Source organism: Arachis hypogaea, chromosome 19, assembly GCF_003086295.3.
Source record: "Arachis hypogaea cultivar Tifrunner chromosome 19, arahy.Tifrunner.gnm2.J5K5, whole genome shotgun sequence".
Taxonomy (NCBI): Eukaryota; Viridiplantae; Streptophyta; class Magnoliopsida; order Fabales; family Fabaceae; genus Arachis; species Arachis hypogaea.
The window spans coordinates 2,188,799-2,211,576 of NC_092054.1; the positions used below are offsets into that span (position 1 = coordinate 2,188,799).

The 22,778-nt window shown below is 34.4% G+C and overlaps 5 protein-coding genes across 5 annotated transcripts; 2 read left to right on the forward strand and 3 right to left on the reverse strand.

Annotated features, from left to right (window-relative positions):
* Positions 1-1,848: 1,848 nt before the first annotated feature.
* LOC112775933 (UPF0481 protein At3g47200) lies at positions 1,849-3,180 on the forward strand. The gene has a single exon (XM_025819847.1). It carries the CDS (start codon positions 1,849-1,851, stop codon positions 3,178-3,180), a length of 1,332 nt encoding a protein of 443 aa, XP_025675632.1.
* A 2,511-nt stretch (positions 3,181-5,691) lies between these two features.
* Positions 5,692-8,035, reverse strand: LOC112776680 (uncharacterized). Its single transcript, XM_025820908.2, has 5 exons — positions 7,589-8,035; positions 7,099-7,237; positions 6,748-6,971; positions 6,105-6,278; positions 5,692-5,986 (listed from the first exon to the last, which is right to left on the reverse strand). Exons 1-5 carry the CDS (start codon positions 7,745-7,747, stop codon positions 5,900-5,902), a joined length of 783 nt encoding a protein of 260 aa, XP_025676693.1. The 5' UTR covers positions 7,748-8,035; the 3' UTR covers positions 5,692-5,899.
* A 3,075-nt stretch (positions 8,036-11,110) lies between these two features.
* On the forward strand, positions 11,111-14,448 carry LOC112776170 (PTI1-like tyrosine-protein kinase At3g15890). The gene is made up of 4 exons (XM_025820208.3): positions 11,111-11,560; positions 11,991-12,138; positions 12,918-13,180; positions 13,498-14,448. Exons 1-4 carry the CDS (start codon positions 11,532-11,534, stop codon positions 14,144-14,146), a joined length of 1,089 nt encoding a protein of 362 aa, XP_025675993.1. The 5' UTR covers positions 11,111-11,531; the 3' UTR covers positions 14,147-14,448.
* Positions 14,449-14,787: 339 nt separating this feature from the next.
* LOC112775935 (UPF0481 protein At3g47200-like) lies at positions 14,788-16,257 on the reverse strand. The gene has a single exon (XM_025819848.1). It carries the CDS (start codon positions 16,255-16,257, stop codon positions 14,788-14,790), a length of 1,470 nt encoding a protein of 489 aa, XP_025675633.1.
* A 4,092-nt stretch (positions 16,258-20,349) lies between these two features.
* LOC112775936 (UPF0481 protein At3g47200-like) lies at positions 20,350-22,120 on the reverse strand. Its single transcript, XM_025819849.1, has 2 exons — positions 21,715-22,120; positions 20,350-21,452 (listed from the first exon to the last, which is right to left on the reverse strand). The coding sequence occupies exons 1-2, from the start codon at positions 22,118-22,120 to the stop codon at positions 20,350-20,352; spliced, it is 1,509 nt and encodes a 502-aa protein (XP_025675634.1).
* Positions 22,121-22,778: the final 658 nt, after the last annotated feature.

The following is a 22,778-nucleotide window of genomic DNA, read 5'->3' on the forward strand; positions in this document are numbered from 1 at the left end:
TTCAACCAAGTAATTTCAGAGAAGCTAAGAAGTTGTCTAAAGTGCAATGTAGAATTAATTCTAGAAAACAGAATCATCTCTTATCAACCCAAAAGACACACTCAAAGAATGATTCGTGTTCTTTTCTTAGGACTCCACTGTAGCGTCCTCTCCTTTCATATGGCTGAATCATTCTTTTTTTAAAGTTTTATTTTTGTGTGTTTGATTATGAATAAACCATCACTCACATAAGTATGTGAACAATAATTTGTATTTGAGTCTTATGGTGTTATGCATCTGGTGGATGATAAACTATCTGCTAGTTACCTTGATTTGTTTTTGTTCTTCTCCTCCAATTTGAGGAAAATCACTCTCATACTATTGTCTTCTTGCTTGTCATTTTGTCCTTTATATACTCCTGTAACTTTATTCATCATATCAGATCTTTTGCTTGTTAAGTTTTAATATTGTGTGTGCTTAATGATGTATAAAACATCACTCATATAGTCATATGAGTATGTGAATTGCAGTGTGTATTTAAATCCCAAATTGCTATGCAGTCTTTGGAATCTTATTCTTCCGTTAATTATTATGATGCTGAAATTCATAATTTCCAATTTTTATTATGAAAAAATCAGAAGGATCTAGTTGAAATTGAGTGAAGCAGAATCCATAAATTATAAATTATCTTGGCACAGGAATGAGTACTCACTTGAAGCACATTGCAAAATCGGAAACTTCACCAAGCAAACATTAGCTTCCACTATATCATATTACCATGATAAATGATATGCACACGACTTACATTAGTACAAGTTAAACACAATTCTGATTTCATTAGATAACCTTTTACAGGATTTTCTTTTAGTAAGGTTTGCTAATATATTGGAAGTTCAGATACTATATGTCAGATTTGTTTATTTTTTATTTTTTAAATATCTTTAAGACAGACAGAAGGAAAATACAAGATAAAAACACAACTAGGTAATTATATTTCTAAGTATTACGTTTATGATTTCTTTAATTATTATTGATAACAACAATAGTGGCCTAACCCCTAACCTACATGAGTCAACCATAGCATTCGGAGGAAAACATATTAAATTTGATTGAAGCTTGGATGGATCGAACTTGCTATATAGTGTTAGCGACAAGGTGCAAGTTGCAAGTTGCAAGCTTAAAAAATGACATGAAAAAGACACATACATATATTTAAATCCTCAGAGGAATGAATATGAAATCCACCATGCCTTCAAAGAAGCCTCCCTTAATCTTCTCCCTCACTCGTTCTGTGTTTCTTTTCTTTTTCAAAAGAAGGACTCCCCACTTTCTCTCTCTCTCTCTACTTTTTTTTTGGGAGAAAATAACAAATTGATCCCTAATTTTTTGGTAGGTGGACATTTAAATTCTTAAGAATTTAAAAATACATTTAAATTTATGACTTCTTCAAAATCTGGACATAGCAATCTTTGGGTCTAATTTGTTTCATTTTATAAACTCTCTCACGAGTCCCATTTTCTGTTGGGTCTGTCCAAATGAATATGAGTGATTAATATGTCCAAGTTTTGAAAAAGTATTAATATGTCTGAGTTTTAAAAAGGTCAAGAAGTCAAGTCAAAAGGTTAATGACCTATTTGTCTTTTCTCTTCTTTTTATTACCCATGGCTATAAGCCACTACTTTTTATTATTCTGTTTCCTTTTGTTTTAAAGTGTGGGTGGGAACTTACACCATAATGATTTTGGTTAATTAAGAAACAGAAAATCAAAGACTTTGAGCTTGACTTAACTAGATTGTAAAACAACCAAACACACTCAGAGTCATTTGTTTTCTCACCTCAACCCACCTACTCGATAGTGTGCATCCAACAATGGAGTCCACGGAGGAAACCAGGGGGGCAATTGATCTGCGTGAGAGATTAGAAGAATCGGAGAAGCAATTAACTGGAGAAGGTAACAAAGTTTCAAGGCCTAAAATACAACGAATTCCAGCGTACATGGCTGAAAAGCTTGAGTTTCAAAGATATTACAGGACACAGATCATTTCATTTGATCCGTTTCAACAATCGCAAGGATGGCTGTATAAGGAAGCATGGGCAGCAATGTATCTTAAGCATACTAACCTAAAGTTTGACGATTTATTTAGGGAACTCACTGGGGAGGGCGGATGGTCACTGAAACCGATGTGGGACAAATTATACGATGACCATGGCCACCTGTACAAAGATAATGTGATAGTGGATGGATGTTGTGTGCTAGAATTGCTGGAAAAATCTGACTTGTCAGTTGATCCAGAGCAAGAGCTAAAGATTAGCATGGACAAGCTTGTACGGGTGCACCAGGATCTGCTTATCTTGGACAACCAGCTTCCTTTCCAATTACTCAGGCTCTTGTGTCAGGACCAAGAAAAGCTCCAAAAATGCCTCTGCAACTTCCTCCAAGTCCATGGTATTCAGACAGCACCCAAGCTTCCCGGAAAGAAAACAGAGAATGAAGAAGTGAAGGTAACAGTGGATGGAGATGACGATGAGGACCCCATCCATCTTCTTGATTATCTGAGGAAGGCCCTCTTAATGAGAGACCAACACACATTTTACAAAGCTATCAACCACAAGAAGATGAAGAGGGGATCCCTGCACCTCAGGAAGTACAGGATTGGGACCATCCGGGAACTCAAGGCAGCTGGGATTCGTGTGACAAAAGATTCCCACAACAACTCGATGTACCCCAGCTTCAAAGATGGAATGCTGCAGCTTCCAGAACTCATAGTGGATGGCTCAACACCTCATATATTCCTCAACCTAGTGGCCTATGAGATGTGTCCTGATTTTCGCAACAACTTCGAGATCAGCTCATTTTTAGTCTTCATGAGCTCTCTCATCGACCAACCGGAGGATGTCAAGGAGCTGAGAATGGCTGGCGTAATTATCAACGAACTTGCCAATGACAAGGAAGTGGCCGACCTGTTTAATAAGATGGACAGCATTCTTGTGCCTGAGACACCATTGTTCGCTGACGTCAGAGACCAAATCCATTCACATTTTGAGTCCAAACGAGGCAGGATCAGGATGCTGTCTTGGATGGGAGAGGCCTCTAACACGTTTTTTCGCTCGCCATGGACCATCATTGCTTTGTTGGCTGCCACACTTGGCCTTGTTCTCACATTCATCCAGACATGGTTTGCTATACACCCTAAATCTTGATAAATCATAACATCCTTTTTAAAGAAAAAGCTGTTATATTGTTTTCTTACTTATCACTTGTTCCTTTCTCTCCTTTAGTATCTTTTTTTATTTTTCCATGTTTTGCTTGATAATGAATAAAACACTACTCATATGAGTATGTGAGGTGTGTGTGATCTGTACTTGAATCATAAACTGTTATGCAGTAGTTGGAATCTGGTTCTCTCCTTTCAGCTTTTGATCAAGGACTTACTTGAAATTTAATTTAGTTAGAGATTTATTTGTCTTCGTATTAAAAAATCATGGATTTATTTGCCCGAACAACTAGTATCCAGCAAGATGGATTGGAGTTTGAAGTTGGTCTGAAGTTTCTTAATAGAGAAACCAGCATACTTGATGTTAAAAGCTATAATATTCACAGAAATGTAGAATAGAAGATGGTGTTAAAATTAAACAAAGGTAGTAGTTGAGAAAGAAAGTCTTTCTATATGAATGAGTTCTTAGAAAAAAATAGTATTACTATTCAATTATGACAAGGGATCCAAAGCAAGTGACATGCTGCTTTAAAAAAGAAAACATCTATCTAACAGAATAATGCGTGAATCAAAACTGCTCAAAGAAATAAGTCAACTGCATGAAGAAGAGACATGGCAATACTGCACCCATGTGGAAGACACGAACGAGTTCATCACATGGTTATTAATAGTGGATGGATGTTCTATACTCCATTTGTTGGAGAAATCAGGAAACTCAGTTGATCCACAGCAAGAACTAAGGACTAGTGTTGACAAGCTTGTACGGATGCAGCAGGATCTTCTTGTCATGGACAACCAAATTCCTTTTCAAGTGCTGAGGCTCTTCTGCAAAGATGAAGCCAGGTTGGAGAAATGCCTCCTCAACTTCCTTCAAGTTCATGGTATTAAGATGGCACCCAAGCTTAGCAAAGAAAAGAAGAACACACAAGAAGCCGCACAAGAGCTCAAACTAGTGAAGAATTAATTCTAGAAAACAGAATTAACTCTAATCAACCCAAAAGACACACTCAAAGAATGATTCATGTTCTTTTCTTCTCCTTTCATAAGAGTATGTGGTACCCTCTTGGTTAAAACGAGAACTGAAGGGACTAGAAGAAGCCGAAAAGCAATTACCCAGACAAGTTAAGCAAGCTTCCAGGCCTAAAATACAAACAACTTTCTCCGCATCGAAATCTAAACATTAGCATGGACAATTTTTTAAGGCTGCACAAGGATTTGCTTATCATGGACAATCTAAAGATTGCTAGTTTATTTTATATTTTTGATGTGCATATAATATTATAGTTATTACTAGACGAATTTTGATCGAAATCAATCCTATAATTACAATCACATTAATACTAATCCAGATTTGCAAATACAAAATCAAACACACTTAAAAAGTTCCACTGTTAAGAGAGAGAGAAAAAAGAGTTATCGAGAATTCCAGTTACTTATATTTCACCTAATGAAAATTCACATAATAGAGCATATACTTTTCTTTCAGAGTTGAGAACAACGCTACATGTCTCTCTTGACAAGCTTGCTAAGAGTAATTTTAAAGATCCTCAAACTAGTTATTCATTCTATAAAAACTACAAGAAATTGTCTTGTATGATATCTGTGTAAGTAGCTTTACAAGTTGGTGAAAGCATTAGAAAACAGTGTCTGCATATGTTATCCTTTCTTTCAACAACAAACTAAGATAGCCATAATCTCAGTGCTTCGTTTCTGCTGGCGTCAAGGAGCTAGTTTCAACCAAGTAATTTCAGAGAAGCCAAGAAGTTGTCTCAAGTGCAATGTAGAATTAATTCTAGAAAGCAGAATCAACACAATATTATGGACGATCTTTTGCTTTTTCTAGTTTGCTATATGTTCTTGATGATGAATAAAACATTATTCGAGCATGTGGATTTATCTATATTTGAGTTTGGGTTTAAATTTGGAGGGAAACAATTTTAAGAAAAATGCTACCAACTTAATGTTTTAACTAAATTTAACCAAACATCTATCCTTAAGCATCTTACTTAATTCTCTATATTTTGTAAAGAACAACTTTTTTGTAGTATCACCATTGGCCTGTGAAATATTATGCAAAGGTTTTTCGGTGCTTGCATTCGATAGATAATAAGATTTAGAGAAGTTTGCATAGGAAGAGAGATACAGGAGAGCAATGAATGGGCAAAATTTTAAAATGGTATGCCTCAATTATTCGCTGCTACAAGCTAAGAACAAATTGAGCACATAACTATGGTTAGTTTCTTTTGATAATTTTTAAAAATTTAAATTGAACGAAGAGCTGGCCCACAATAACAAGATGGAGATTTTTAGTTTAAATTTTCTAAGAATTTAAGTAAATGCGAGTGAAAACGTTGCACGAATAAGTGCAATGCTCAACAGTCAAACAACATGTTTTATTTATGAACAATATTGGAGAGAAAGCTGCTCTAAGAGCAAAATATGCTTCTTGCTCAGTGCTAACAATTAAAAGCCAAACTTAAAATAAAAGACAACAAAATGGAGTAATGAAACCGCGATAATTGAATTAACTGAAAACATCTTACAACATCAAATTATAATTATAAGCCGGGTTGACAGCATATGGAATGCAATTCCTACCTTCCCCCTCAGAAACTAATAATGACAGAACCATAGACCCAACAAAAAAAAATTCAGCTACTTTGGTGGCTTTATTATGACATATTCCTAATATTTGCATTGTGCAATTAGAAGACATCAGGAGGAAAATGCCCTGGAAAGGGGTTGCTCTGTTGAGCTTGCTTCAAATGCATTGCCAAAGCATAGTTGTTCACCTACCAACAAAACCATGTAACTCAAGGTTATATTAGAATATACAAAGGCATGTTATCAAAGAGAAATTTAAATGAAATAATGAGATTAGTGTAAAATAGAGATAAAGTTGATACTGACCTCAAGAGTTCTGATCTGTTCTTGATATTGAGATACTAACTGCTTCAAATGCTGCAACTCTTGGTTCTTTTCATCGTAATCAGAAAAACGCTCATGCTGGATTCTAAACGCATTTTTGAAAGAATTTCTTTCCTTAATCAGCACCTGAATTTGCTCCTTTAGCAACAAATTCTCCTGAAAAGAAAACAGCTAATGATAAATTATACAGGTTAAACCTCCCAAATAAGATATAAAAAGTTACTGTTATTTTTAACTGATAAGCATAATCTTCAGCATGCAATGTATGTTTATTCAAAGAAAATCATAAAACACATGTCTAAGCATAGCATGTTTCATCCTCTCCCATAGTGTTATGACCAAACATTAGTAACTGAATTAAGATGGGTATATACACATTACAGACAACAACACAAAAGTCATTTGTAAAAAAGTCAGGACCAATGTCCTCAGCCTGTGTCCACTATATATTCTTCCTGAAATGGACCAGTACTGACAAGTGCTACTTCAATAGCAGCAAGTGGATAACATACAGTACAAAACTATTTGTCCCTTGCTAAGGGCATTCAATAAGTGAGATACTGTCATGCAAGATATAACATAATGCTTGGTAAACACGATGCTTGAATGGTTCTATCATGAATACCTTCTGAACGTTTGTTGCTTCAGCGCTTACACGGGCACTTATTGATTTCTCCAGAGCTTCCAGCATTCTAGCAGCTCGAGCTCTAGCATCATCAACACTAGTAGCAACCATCATTTCTCGTACGAAAAATTCAACCCATTCTGCACCATCTTTAGGAAGGTTGTCCACTGCAGGCAAGTTATCAGAAGCAGAAGCAGAAGAAAGCCCATCATCTTCCAACTTATCTGCAAAGATTAACCACTAAACTTTTTGACAACTAACTAAATTCAAGGATATGTAAAAGCAGAATCCCTTTCCCTAATAATTCAATATTCAATAAACTATACATTCAATTTCAGATGAAAATGATACCTGTATCCGCATTAACTTCAAGTTGTGGTTCTTCAGCAGTTCCAGTATTTCCATGAGTAGTCCCCAAGCAAAGCTCGTTCAGCCTCTTGATGGCAGCATCTAGATCATTGCCACATTCCTGAAGTGCTCTCTCTAGAACCTATAAGTAAAAGCAGAATCACATATTCAAAATTTGAAGATCATCAACCCATGATCATCACAAGTATACAGCTCATGCTCATTCAAAATCCAAAAAGGATAGTTTTCTTCTTAATCTAGCAATCACTTCTCTTGAAAAATTAATAAAACAAGTCAAATAAACCGATAGGCAGTTCAAATTATCGCATCACCATCACTAGCTGAAGGGAAACGTTTTAACCAAGAAGCAAAATAAATTAAAAAAAAAATTAAAAACTGGAAATAGCAAAATATCCTGAAATTAAAACTCAATTAGAAAATAGAAGGATACATTAAAAGGGAAGAAAACTCATGAAATTGAAAAGATAAATACCTGATCATCCATGTGAGGGAAAAAGGTTCGAAGGTGATCAATGAGAGAAGGAGGAGCGAATCGAATCGGTGATGAATAACGGAGCTTCTTGGAGAGTGGCGGCGAAGGGGGAAGTTCTTCGAAGAAAGATCTCTTGCTTCCGCACACGGCAGCAGACATCGTTCAAAATTCCGATCGTGGTTTCCCCGCTCGGTAATTCAGCTCCCCCGAAAATCAATTAACCCCCAATTTCAATTTCGATTGGAATAAAAAAGATATCGAATAATGGTTCTAGGGTTAGGGTTCGAAGAACAAAACGACGAAGCCCGATTAAAATTGAATAAAAAGAAAGGGGGTTTAGATTAAGTGCGGAAGAGAAAAGGTTGGAAGATGAGAAGAATTGGATTGGAATATATATATATAAGTGGCAAAGTGCGAAGAACTAGAAAAAGAAATATAAATATAACTATTAACTATTAAGTGTTAAGGGGAGTGTTATTTACTCCACGTGCTTTCACGCGCGTTGCTCCATCATCATGCTGATGTGGATTTCAGTTTGACCAAAAGCATCGACAACGACTCCTGTCGGAAAAAGCTTAACTACAGGGAAAATAAAATACTTTCAATTAATCAACTGCTTAATTATAGCAAAAAATCTTCAAAAAATTTAAAAAGATAAAATTATCTTAAAATTTTTAAAAATAATAAGAAATGTATTTTTTATAATTGGGAAACTAATTTTGTATTAAAAAATTGTTTGTAGATTTGATCTATTTTTTATCAAAATATTTGTATTATTATAATGTATATGGAAAAATTAAGCAAAATTCTATGTTTAATCTTTTTTTTTTTACATTTTTTTACCAAACTTTTGCACAAATATGCCCTTGAATTAGTTACCTCTTTAGATGGAAGCGATGCACTTCACTGGAACACAATAGGTTGTTATACAAATTTGGCATTAAAATTCATTTTATCATATAACTAAGATTTTAATTTAGTATAGAGATGATATTATGACAATGAACGGAATAGGTATAATTTAGATTCAATTTTAGTTTGATCTGCGAGTTGAATTTTTTATTAAAATTTAATTTTATCTTACTCATAGATTTATACTATGTCAATTCTAATTCTATTTGATCAAATATATACGAGTAATAAAAAAATACAATATTCAATAATCTAATGAGATATTGAAATTGTGATTTAATATTTATATATCACTAAATAAATTTGACTTTTATATATACAAAAATATTAAATTTTTAATTAAACATCTTAACTTAATGATTAAAGATTTTTTATGTAAATGAAAAATTTCTCTGACACTTATTTCTAACCATTTTTAATATAATATAACTGCTCTATAGTCTATGCTCAATTCTACTAGCAGCAGATCTTTCTATGAATCGAATTGAATATTCATAGAAAAATATTTATATATGAAAATCTATAGAAAATATTTCAACCTTAATTGAAATTAAAAATAAAAACGTTGCCACCCCAATCATTGTCTCATCAAAATTATTTGTTCATACATGTAGAAAATTAAAAAGAAAAAAAAAAATACAGCAGAGCGTTATTATATTCTACAGTAGATCAAATCTATGAATTCTCCCATAAATTTTAGTTGAAATTATGCAATTGGCATTATTTATCATCAGAAACTTCTTATCAATATTCTACATGCATATTATAGGAGGATTTAACTAATATAAATTCGTTATGCAATTTTGTCTGTGAATTTCATACCTAAAGGAAAGGATGGTTTAACCAATAAATATATCAAAACTTGCTGTTGTCAACAATTATGTCCCTTTAGTAGTGGAAAGTTGGCAATAATATCAATAGTATTTTGTTAACTACTTGATTAGTTTATGAGCATCAATATTTGGCATACGTGGCCTCTAATTTACAAATTTGTCAACCTGTTCTCCCAACTATTCCAAAGATCTTTGGCCATAAATTTGGCAAGGTAAACTATATTTTTAGTCTTCAATATTTATAAGAATTTTTTTAAAAATATTTATGACATTTTAATTTGCATCTATTATTTTACTCTTAATATTTGACAGAAATTTAATTCTATTCCTATAAGTTAATTATATATGCCAAAATATAAAAATGATTACAATTTTTTTTTCAAATTTAGAAAAAATTTAAACTATATTAACAAATAAAATATATGGATATTGAAAAAATTTATTTATGTAATTTAAATTTTTTTAAAATAAAATACAACTTATAATTAAAAAATCTTTGTTAAATATGACTTATTTCGGTGTACCTATGTAATTCTGGAGATAATGATAATGGTTGTCATTGTTAAATATGGCTTATTTTTTTAATTTATAATTAAAAATTTTTTTGAAGAAGCCATGCTTGTTGTCGGTGTATTTTTGTGTACTCCCTATATACTGTTTGTAGATCTATTTGGAGATGACAATAACATATTAAAATAGATTAAAAACGTGATATTCAAAAAAATTTGAATGAAGTTCACACGGACTCTATAATTTGTATAGAGTTCGGCAGAGTGCGGCGAGTTTGCTCTAAAAAAAATCGTATTTAAAAAATTAAAGTTTAAAAATGGTGTTTGAAAAAATATAATTTTTTTATTTTATTTCTGAAAAAAAAATCTTTAAAATTTGTGTACTAATTAAATTCGTCTCTCAAATTTTAGTGAATCCAAATATTTTTTAACATATCATTCTTTTTTTTGGGTGACAATTAGGGGTGGAAACAGGCCAGGCCAGGCCAGGCTTTGCTCTTAACAGGCCTGGCCTGTCATGTAGTTGATTGGCCTGAGCCTGGCCTGCAGCCTGCTATAGGCTTTTTTTAAAGTACTAAGCCTGGCCTGGCCTGAAGCCTGTTAAAAGGCCTGTTAATTTTTTTTTTACAAAAATAAAAATATTATTTAAAAAAAATATTTTTTAATAAATATATTTATATATAAAATGTCATATTTAATATTTATAAGAATTTTTAAACTTTAAAGTATTTAAAATATACAAAACTATTTATAATTAAATATAGTAAATTTAAAATATTTTATTATTTTATTAATAATAAAAAAATTATTTATATATATAATTATGTATTAAATGGTTCAGACAGGCCTGACAGGCCAGGCAAGGCTAATTAGTGAGCCTGGGTCTGGCCTATTAACATAATAAGGCCTTTATAATAGCCTGAGCCTGTGCCTATTTTATAACAGGCTAGGCTGCAGGCCCCTGGCAGACCGCCTGACCTTTTTCCACCCCTAGTGACAATCTTGTCCGTTTATTCATGTTAATTTGCAATATTAAATTTGACTGTGAGATTTAATAAAACAATATTTTTGTGATAATTATTATCAATATAAGGTCAAAGTGTGTTATGAGGAATATTGCCTAAGAATCAATATAATGTATGTTAGATAATTTGAGACATTAATTTAATTCAATGAAAATTTAAAAAATAATTTAATTTACTAAAAATAAAGTTTAAGAAACGAATTTGGACATTTATTCTTAAAAAAAAAAAGATCACGCAAAAATTGACGTTGAAAAACATAAAAGTGGGTCCCAGATGTGTTATTTTGAAATTTGCAAACAGCTGTACTTCAAAAATTCAGCTTCACAACGAAGAAGAAGAACAACAACAAACATCATAGATTCTTCTGCATAATCAAGCGCATGATTCTCTCACAAACTTTCATCAATTTCTGATGAAAAAAAGAACGCGTATTTCATAATCACTCTTTCTCTCTCATTATTTTCTGCTGCAACGCCTTCTTTCAACACTGAAACCAAGTTAGGCACAGAACCGAATCATCGAATAGATAACGATAGCTTTGAGCTTTGAGCTTTGAGCTTTGATAATTGAGGAACAGCAACAACACTGGAATTGGTTGGCTGGGTCGATTTCAAGTTCAGATTTTTTGTTCGCTCGCTTTCTGGGTTTTGGTGCTGAGAGAGTTATGGCTCTTTGGTTATGCTGCGGAAATGGGTATGAGAATTAAATTCGTTAATCTATTGTTATGAATAACTCTTACTGCTATGTTTTTGGGGGTTGTTTAGGGTCATAATTTTGCTTATTGTGACTTGAAGGCTTTGTTTGAAGAAAACTAATATTAGAGATGGTTTTGGATTCTAGGTTTCTGATTCCATGGATTAGTAAAGATAGTTTTGAGTAGGAAGAACCCATTGAAGATTATGTTGTTAGGTTGTGGCAGAATCCATAGAGGCAAAAAAAATAGAGTGGAGGTTTGACTTTTGAATATTACTCTATAATGAGTGAATTGACCATATATGCAATGATTAAATGTTCTGATTCTGATTCTGGGCACAAAAGGTGCTTGTTTCATTAATCCGGAGAATTCTTAGAGTATATAATTTCTTTCGGTGGATTATTGATGTTGGAGTCTCTTATTGTGCAGCAAGAAACGAGGGAAAGAACACGCGACGTGGCGTGTGTTTTCTTTGAAGGAATTACAGTCTGCTACAAATAATTTCAATTATGATAACAAGCTTGGAGAAGGGGGCTTTGGCAGTGTGTATTGGGGCCAACTTTGGGACGGATCGCAAGTAAGGACTACATTCTTTTCATTGTTGTTGTTGTTGTTCTCGTTGTTGTTATTATTTTGTCAAAAAGTTCATGCAATATGTGCCTTCTTATTGTGGTGAATGTGAATCTTGGTTTGGCAGTGTTAATTGTGGTTGCCAACTCATGCTGTGAATTTGTTACTCGTATAGTAATTTCGCAGCAATCTCATGTATGATGATCTAATTGTCTGACTTGTTGCTTTATCCATGGACTTTGCTTTATAAAATTTCATGCATCAATCTTACATCACAGTAAGTAAAGATCATTCTTTCATGGATGAAAGGATCAGATTTTGAGGGACATGCAAAGAATAATTTTTTCCCCTCTCAATTGTATTAGCGTTTGAAGTGCATGGATTTAGAAACTGAGACACCCCTTTTGGCTGAACCTATTTTTCCATCGAAGCAATCCTTCAATGTGACTAGACTTGCTTTTGTATCATGATACCAGATGAGTCTTGAATGATAGGCATTTTTTGTTTGTGTGCCTGCACAGATTCTTAGCACTTCTAGGATTTGATTTGACTTTATAATGTGATTTATAGAATAGAAAATGTTATCAGCATTTTGAGGAGCCAATGATGCATGAATCTCTGATGAAAATATTTTACCTAGTGGATGTGAATTCAAGTTATTGAAAAAGATGTTGATTGAAATATCTTAACTATATTACCATTTTTCCGTTTAAAAGTTCTTAACATTCTGTTTTGACTTTTGATCCCTATAAAGTTGTTGCTATGTTGATCTGTGTACACTTGCAGATTGCAGTCAAGAGATTGAAAGTTTGGAGCAACAAAGCTGACATGGAATTTGCTGTTGAAGTTGAAATATTGGCAAGAGTTCGGCACAGGAATCTTCTTAGTCTACGTGGCTATTGTGCTGAAGGGCAGGAACGGTTGATTGTATATGATTATATGCCGAATCTGAGTTTGCTCTCTCATCTTCATGGATCGCACTCGTCAGAATGCCTTCTTGATTGGAAACGGCGGATGGATATTGCAATTGGATCCGCTGAGGGGATTGTGTGAGTAAAAACCTAGTTTTGATCCCTCTTTTTTTTTTTTAGTCCATGTCACAACATAATTTTGATTATTATATCAAAAGCTTTGGTCTTAATATCTACAAACATTTGCAGAATTTCTGAGTCTTTATAATATGGCAACTTAACATTGACTCTAGATGATATCATGAGAGTGATAACTAAGTTAATAATAGAGAAGGAGGTTCCAAGAGCAAAGTAAAAATTTTAGGTGGGCCAAAATAAAAATAACACATTTATAGGGATTAAAAACATAGTTATACCTTATATTATTGTTTAATCCTAAATGTTATAACTTTCAGATATCTTCACCACCAAGCAACACCGCATATCATCCATAGGGATATCAAGGCAAGCAACGTGTTGCTAGACTCGGATTTCCAGGCCCGGGTTGCTGATTTTGGTTTTGCTAAGTTGATACCTGATGGTGCAACGCACGTGACTACAAAAGTTAAGGGTACCCTCGGATACCTCGCCCCAGAATACGCCATGTTAGGCAAAGCAAATGAGAGTTGTGATGTCTACAGTTTTGGTATTCTCCTTCTAGAACTTGCTAGTGGCAAGAAACCAATTGAAAAGCTTAGTTCAGCAGTTAAGCGGCCAATAGTTGATTGGGCACTGCCATTGGTATGCGAAAGGAAATTTAGCGAACTCGCTGATCCACGACTAAACGGTGAGTATGTGGAGGAAGAGCTTAAAAGGGTTGTTTTTACTGCGCTGATATGCGCTCAAAATCAACCCGAGAAGAGACCTACCATGCTTGATGTCGTTGAACTGCTAAAGGGAGAATCTAAAGACAAAATTTCTCAGATAGAGAATAGTGAATTGTTCAAAAGCCATCCAGCCGTAGAAAACAGTGATCCAAAATCTGCGGCTGAAGATGACGGTTCAGACTTAATCTTGGAGGTAAAAGAATCAAAACATGACTTGAAAGAGAATACCGGTGAATGATGCTCTAATAAAGGAAAGAAAAAAAAAAAGGGAAGTTGGTGATATATCAAATACAAGTTGTGAAGTTAGGATGAAGTTGGTCTAATGTGAATTTGGCTTTACTTGAAAATAGGTTTCTCCCTCTCTCTTCCATTGTCAAGTGTTTGAGAATTGAGATTGTTATGGCTTGTGCAGGTATTGATTTGAATTTGATGAAGTGATGTCTGTGTAGTATGCTAGACATTTTGTGTTGCCGGTTTGGAATGTATGTCATTTCAGTTACCTTTATTGTTTACTATTCTATTGTCAATATTCTTTGAAAATTTTCTTTGTAGCATCTTGAATTCTGGAGCATACTCAGTAATTTACCAAGTTATGGCAAATATGGGAGTAACTACTAATACAAATCCAAACAATAGAAACTCATGATATATATGTAAAGCAATTCAATGAATATAATCATGACAGAATTTTAGTTGACAAAAGGGCCAACATGGCTGATGTCTGCTTGCATTTTTAGAGACTATGAATTTTAACATGACAACAACAAACATGAGAAAAGCAGATTCCAGCTCATGATCAAGCACACCGAATATTAAAAAAGAGAAAGTGATAAGTAAGAAGATAATATAACATTTTTTTCTTAAGGGTGATGTTATGACTTATGAAGCTTTAGGGTGGATAGCAAACCATGTTTGGATGAATGTAAGAACAAGACCAAGAGTGGCAGCAAGCAAGGCGATGATGGTCCACGGCGAGCGAAAAAAGGTGTTAGAGGCCTCTCCCATCCAAGACAACATTGTGATCCTGCCTCTTTTGGACTCAAAATGTGAATGGATCTGGTCTCTAACGTGGGCGAACAATGGTGTCTCAGGTACAAGAATGCTGTCCATCTTATTAAACAGATCTGCTACTTCTTTGTCACTGGCAAGTTCATTGATAATTATGCCAGCTAATCTGAGTTCCTTCACATCCTCCGGCTGATCAATGAGAGAGCTCATGAAGACTAAAAATGAGCTGATCTCAAAGTGGTTTCGAAAATCAGGACACATCTCATAGGCTACAAGGTTGAGGAAGATATGAGCCGTTGAGCCATCCACTATGAGTTCTGGAAGCTGCAGCATCCCATCTTTGAAGCTGGGGAAGACTGAGTCGTTGTTGGAAAGTTTTCTGACATGAATCCCGGCTGCCTTGAGCTCCCGTATGGTCCCAATTCGATACTTCCTGAGGTGCAGGGATCTCCTCTTGATCTTGATCACGATCTCCTTATGGATTGTGTTGCAGTCTCTCATCAATAAGGCCTTCCGCAGATAATCTAAAAGATGGATTGGCTCGTCTTTGTCTTCATCTTTGTCTTGTTGGTCATCTCCCTGGACAATTACCTCAATCTCTTGCGCTTCTTGTTGTCCACTTTGTGTGCCGTTATTCTCCTTTTCCATTCCAAAACATAGTTTCCCTTTGCCAAGCTTGGGTGTTGTCTCAATACCGTGCACTCGAAGGAAGTTTTCGAGGCATTTTTGGAGCCTGGCTTCATCCTGACACAAGAGCCTGAGAACTTGGAAAGGAATTTGGTTGTCCATGACAAGCAGATCTTGGTGCACCCTCACAAGCTTGTCAATGCTAATCTTTAGCTCTTGCTCTGAATCAACTGAGCAGTCTGATTTTTCCAGCAATTCAAGTACAGAACATCCATCCAATACCAGCACACCTGCAACAAAGTCATCTTTGCTTCTGGGATTGCCGTATACAGAAATCGTTTCCCGGGTATCACTGTCTCTGGATAATTCAACATATTGATACAACGGCCTCCAATCGTGTCGAAGAATTCTGAAATGTAAGTCCCTCACCCGTTGATTAGTATGCTGAAGATACATTGCTGTCCATAAATCCTTATATGGCTTCCCTTGAAGCAGTTGTTGTTTTGATAGATGATATAGACCAAAGGATATTAGTTGTGGTTCATAATATCTTCTAAACTCCATCCTTTCAGCCATGTACAGAGGAATTTTTTGTATTTTAGGCCTTGAACCTTTGTTAACTGCTCCACCAGTTAACTTCTTCCTCACTTCTTCTAGTCGTTCCCAGTTTTGTTCTAACCAAGGGGGCACAACATGTTCTTCCTCCGTGTCCATTATATGAGAAGACAAATGAAGAACATAGGGTTCACTGTTTTGCTTATGAAGGGAAAGCAATAAGAAAAGAATAGGAATGACCCCTTTACTTGTTTTGCAATCTAGTTAAGTCAAGCTCAAAGTCTTTGATTTTCTGTTTCTTAATTAACCAAAATCATTATGTTAACTCTTTAAGTGTGGTTTCTTTAAAGGCATGGTGAATTTCATATTCATTCCTTTTAGGTATTTAAATATATGTATGTGTCTTTTTCATGTGCCATTTTTTTAAGCTTGCAACTTGCACCTTGTCTCTAGCAGTAAACTATAATATGTTGACCTCTGAAATATGGTTGACTCTTGTAGGTTAAGGCCACTATTGTTGTTATGATATAAAAATAATACTTAGAAATATAATTATCTAGTTGTGTTTTCATCTTGTAGTTTTCCTTTTGTCTGTCTTAAAGATATTCTAAATAAAACAAATGAACGTGAGTGACCTACAGCATATGAACTTCTAATATAATGGTATAACTTATTAAAAGAAAATTCAATAAAAGTTTATCTAATGAAATAAGAATTGTGTTTAAATATGGCATGAGCACTTAGCAAGTTTGTCAAGAGAGACATGTAGTGCTGTTCTGATCTCTGAAAGAAAAGTACCTGCTCTATTTCTGTGAATTTTCAGATACACAAATCTTTTTATTCCCCCCTTATAATTATGCCCCTTATAATTATGAATGCCAATTCTATACGTTGTCACCTACTTGATGATTTGCCTAGTTTAGTTAGATGGTACTAATGTTTGCTCGGTGAACATAAATTCTGTCACAAATAAAAGTATATTCTCATCTTGAAATAATAACTCAATTGAAGCATTTAAGGTTATGTAGAGACTATTTGGCGTTTATTTAATTCCAAAGAGTGCGTTTAGTATTGCATTTGCAAGTGTGGATTGGTATCGATGTGCTGTTATAGGATTGATTTTGATCAAAATTGGTTTAGTATCACTGTCATTGATATTAAAAATATTATATGCATACTAAAAATTAGTTAATATATGTGTTTTGTTCTGTATTTATATGCGTTTTTACTTTTTATACTGCTAGGTATTTTTGTATGTAAATTTAGAATAGTTAATTAACATTTAATAACATTTCTGTAAAAAGTGAGCATATTGGAGTAAGGGCCCGTTTGGAAAACTTTAGAAATAAATTTTTTTAACTTTTGACTTATGAAAAGTAGTAGTATTAATGTTTGGTGCAATTTTTAAAACCAAATTGCAACTTTCTAAGAAGCTATTTAGGAGTTTATAGAGAAGTTAAAAAAATGACTTCTCTCATAATACTTCTACTTTTCATCACATTTCTATTAAATAAGTATTTCTAGAGTTAAAAATCCAAACACAAAATAACTTATTTATAAGTTACTTTTAGCAGAGTCATTTATTGTTTAAGTCATTTATTGTTAGAGATTTTTACGCATAGATAATTTAGATCATCGTAATGTTGATAATATGAATTATATATAAGTTAATTAATTTAGGTTAGTCGTGTGGTCCATTCATTCGTCCGCTTAAATAAGTGTTAGGAGTTTAAATCGCACCTTTCAAGAAACTTGATAGTTTATCATCCTGAAATAAGCAGGAAAATTATATTCCAGCAGATGCATAACACCATAAAATTCAAATACAAATTATTGTTCGCATACTCATGTTAGTGATGGTTTATTCATAATCATACGCACAAAAGTAAAAAATCAAAAATCAAAAGATCTTCCACAACATTTTTTCCCTCATGTAAGGATGAAAAGTAAGGTTATTTTAGTTATGGAAAAGTATATGGAACAAAGAGGTTATCAGCCAAAAACTAAATAAAATTATATTAATTTATATTAATAATTAATTTTAAATTTTTTAAATTCAAAATTTAAAAAATTTAAAATTAATTAAGTAAATCTAATTAAAATCTATAAAAACTTTTGTCTTTCCACCTTCAACTTCGTCACCGACGAAACCTTTAATAAAATTGTGAAAGAATAGAAAAATAAAAGAATTGTGAAAGAAAAAGATGAAGAAATTTTATTGATTGTTGATTGAATGAATTGTAAACTATGAAGGTAAAATTAAGTATATATAGAGTATTGGCCTATGAAAGATAAAAGTAGATAAAGATAAGATATAGATAAAGATAAAGATAACTATAAGATAAGATAAAGACTAAATTATCATTTAATTTGTGTATTCTGTTGGACTGAATTTGTGAACCGTGAGACGTCTTTATTGTTGTCATGGGCTAAGGTGGAAGAGTGGTTTAATACGCCCCCGCAAGCTGGTGGATGGAAGATGTCAATAATCCACAGCTTGGATAAGTTCCGATAAAATTGTTGAGAAAAGCGCGTCTGACATGGTGACGCGGAGGAAGATGCGTGCGGCGGAGCTTGAGCTGCCGACGTCAAAAATATTAAAGGAGATGCTGCACTTGAGCAACGATCTTCAAAAATGCGTGCGGCGGAACTTGAGCTGCCGACGGCAAAAATATAAAAGGAGACGCTGCACTTGAGCAGCGATATTCAAAAAATGAAAAAAAAAATAAAAAATAAAAAAATAAAAAATAAAAAAATAAGCGTGTAAAACGCAATAAGATTGATCTTTAGAGGGCGCGTATGGCGCAATAAGAGTGGTCTTCAAATGGCGCGTAGAGCGCGATAAAAAAAAAAAGGCGCGTGGAGCGCAATAAGAGTGCAGATGGAACTGCTAGAACAGATGCAGATTGAACTGCTGAAACAGAATACTGACGAAACTCCTGGAAGAAGTTGCAGATGAAATGCTAGAAGAAGGCGCAGACGGAATTACTGGTAAAGAACCGGGATAATCAAAATTGTGGTAGAATTTTCACTTGGATGCATGTAACTAAATCTATGATTGTTTATTGTGGGAGGAAGTTGAAAAAGAAGCATGGTGATTTCTCACCGAAAAGATGATAACTTATATATCCTCCTCAAGGAGGATACCATGACTCTGATACCATAATAAAATTGTGAAAGAATATAAAAATAAAAGAATTGTGAAAGAAAAAGATGAAGAAATTTTATTGATTGTTGATTGAATGAATTGTAAACTATGAAGGTAAAATTAAGTATATATAGAGTATTGGCCTATGAAAGATAAAAGTAGATAAAGATAAGATATAGATAAAGATAAAGATAACTATAAGATAAGATAAAGACTAAATTATCATTTAATTTGTGTATTCTGTTGGGCTGAATTTGTGGACCGTGAGACGTCTTTATTGTTGTCATGGGCTAAGGTGGAAGAGTGGTTTAATAACCTTTTCCTCTTCCCTCCTCAACCACGCGCCTCTGCAAGTTCCAGCGCGTCGATGACGCGCTCCACGTCATCGAATATATGGCACGTACCAACGCAGGAGGCTGCCGCCCCAGTGCAACCACCTTCTACCCCGTCCTGAACATCCTAACGCGCCAGAAAGTCATAGACCACGCGCAACGCGTGGTGGATTTCATGTCCACGCTTGGCATTAATGGCCTCGAGAAGATCGTTCTCAGGGAAGTTCGTGGCTTCTCCGCAGAGATCATCATTCATTCTCACCAATCCAATCTATTCTCACATGCATTGTGTGTGTTTTTCTTAATATAATACAATATGGATCTTGATGATGATGCAAGTATATTTGTACCGAGGTTAGGTTACATCTTGGAAGAATGAATTTGGAGAAAAATTGCTATTTGTCAATATTAATTATAAAAAAACATTCATTTAATATGAAAAAAAAAACATCCTAATACTTAACAAAAGAAATATCCAATTATATTTTAACAAAAATAATTAAATATTTATAAAATTTTAAAAAAAATATAAAATTTTTAAAGAAATAGAGACATTCACATTTGTAATACAAAAAAATTTGAAAGATATATAAAAGAACATTTAGTATGAAAAAAAAAACATTCTAATACTTAGTAGAAGAAACATCCATATATATTAACTCGTAGAGATTTTGAATTCACTCAAAGATATTTGACTGGTTTTTGGCTAATACCCTTTTTGGTTCTTGGCATTTCGTTAGTTATTGATTTATTTCCCCTTAATAAGTGATGTTATGAAGCTTTAGGATGGAGAGCAAACCATGTCTGGATAAAAGTGAGAATAAGGCCAAGTGTGGCAGCTAACAAGGCAATGATAGTCCATGGCGAACGAAAGTATGTGTTATAGGCCTCTCCGATCCAAGTGAGCATCCTGATCTTGGCTTGTTTGGACTCAAAATGCGAATGGATTTGGTCTCTGATGGAAGCAAACCATGGTGTCTCAGGCACCATAATAATGTCCATGTTATTAAAGAGATCAGCCACTTCCTTGTCATTGGCAAGTTGGTTGATAACTATGCCAGCCAATCTCAGCTCCCTCACATCCTCCGGGTGATCAATGAGAGAGCTCAAGAGCACCAAAAAGGAGCTGATTTCGAAGTCGTTTTGGAAATCAGGACACATCTCATAGGCCACTAGGTTGAGGAAGACATGAGCCGTTGAACCATCTGTAGTGAGCTTAGGAAGTTCTAGTATCCCATTGCAGAAGCACGGGTAGAAAGAATTGGAGTCGCCAGAATGCTTTTTCACATGAATCCCAGCTGCCTTGAGCTCCCGAATTGTCCCAATCCTATACTTCCTGAGGTGCAGCATTTGGTACAGTCCTTGCACCAGCTGAACGTTGTTGGAGGCTCTCTTATCCTGGTTATATTCCTTGACCTTTTCCAGAAGCCGTTCGTCTAAGAGCGCTCGCCGGAGACAGTCTAAAAGATGGATGGGGTCGTCATCATCATCATCATTGTCTTGTTGACCATCTCCCTCCCCCTGGACAATTATCTTGACAGTATGTTTTTGTTTTCTAAGCCTGAGAATCCTGTCAACACCATAAACTCGGAGGAATTTCTGGAGGCATCTCTCCAGCCTCTGCTTGTCTTCGCCATCACACAACAGCCTTAGCACTTGGAACGGAATTTGGTTGTCTAAGATAACCACATCCTGGTGCACCCTTATAAGCTTTCCCATGCTAATCTTGAGTTTCTCATCTGACAAATATGGATCTGTATTGTCCAACAAATGAAGTACTGAACATCCATCCACTACCAGCATCCATGCCAGATATGTGAGCTCTAACATTTGGAATATTTGAAAGTTGGGAGATAAGAACAATAGAACAGAAACTGCAATAAGAAAGTTAGAGAATAGAATAGCGCAACTCTTTCCTTTAGCCTTAATTCGCCCCCACCAATTTACTATGGTGTGCAGAATGAGTTACTAACAAATTTCTTATAAGATACAATGAAGAACACTTGACTTATTTCTGCAATCACACAGTCAAGCCTTATACCAAATGATAGTTTATAGAATGATATTTTCTATTCTTTCTTTTAAACAGTCACAACTCCATGAAGAGATGTAACTTTTCAAACATAACATACTCACCTCTGGCGCCCGGTATGTCTTCCTTTACAATATCTAAGAACTCAGCCAATTGGTTCAGCAGTTCCGGAATACATTCACGAATTCTCCAGTATAAAGCCTTGGCACTTTGATTAGTCTCCTTGAGATACATTGCTGCCCATGCTTCCTTATACCTCTCTCCTTGAAGCAGTTGTTGTTTTCGGAGATGATGAATTGGACCAATTGAAATGATCTCTGGCTCATAATATCTTTTAAACTCATCCCTTTCGGCCATGTACTGCGGAATTCTTTGTATTTTAGGCCTTGAAGCATTGCTTGCTTTTTCAGTTAATTGCTTCCATGATTCTTCTAGTCTCTCACATTGTTCCTCTAACCACCTACAGGATGTGCCAGCACCTTCTCTTGACAATCCACATGAAGTATGCATTTGTTCTTACTATGAGACTTGCTGAGTAAGCAAGCAAAGGAGTAACAAAGATTAGTGTAAAGTGTACTTGCTCTGTTTATGTAGAGGAAAGTAGTATGAATGATTTAGCCATATCAAAGAAGACGGCGCCGACGAAGACATCTTAAAGGAGGCTGCAGGCCTAAGAAAAGAACATGAATCATTCTTTGAGTGTGTTTTGGTATGAATTTGTTTAGTGTCTTTTGAAAAACTCTTGTGGTGATTAGAACTGATTCTACTTTCTATGATTAATTCTTCATTGAACTTTAGACAACTTGGTTTCTCCGAAATTACTTGGTTATATCAGAACTGAGATTATGGCTTAGTTTCTTGTTGAATGATAATCTCTTCTCCTAGTGTGCTGCAAGGAAAGGATTATATATGCAGACATTGTTTTCTAATGCTTTCACTGAATTGAAAAACCACTATCATATATATATCAAACAAGAATCATGCATATTATTTATTCCTTGTACTAGTATAGTTTTTTATACAATCAATAATTGGTTTGAGGATCTTAAATTGTACTCTCAGCAAGTTGTGTTAAGAGAGACATGTAGTATTGTTCTGAACTCTGAAAGAAAAAGTATAAGCTCTATTTCAGTGATTTTTTATTAGGTGAAATATATGTTAAAAATGG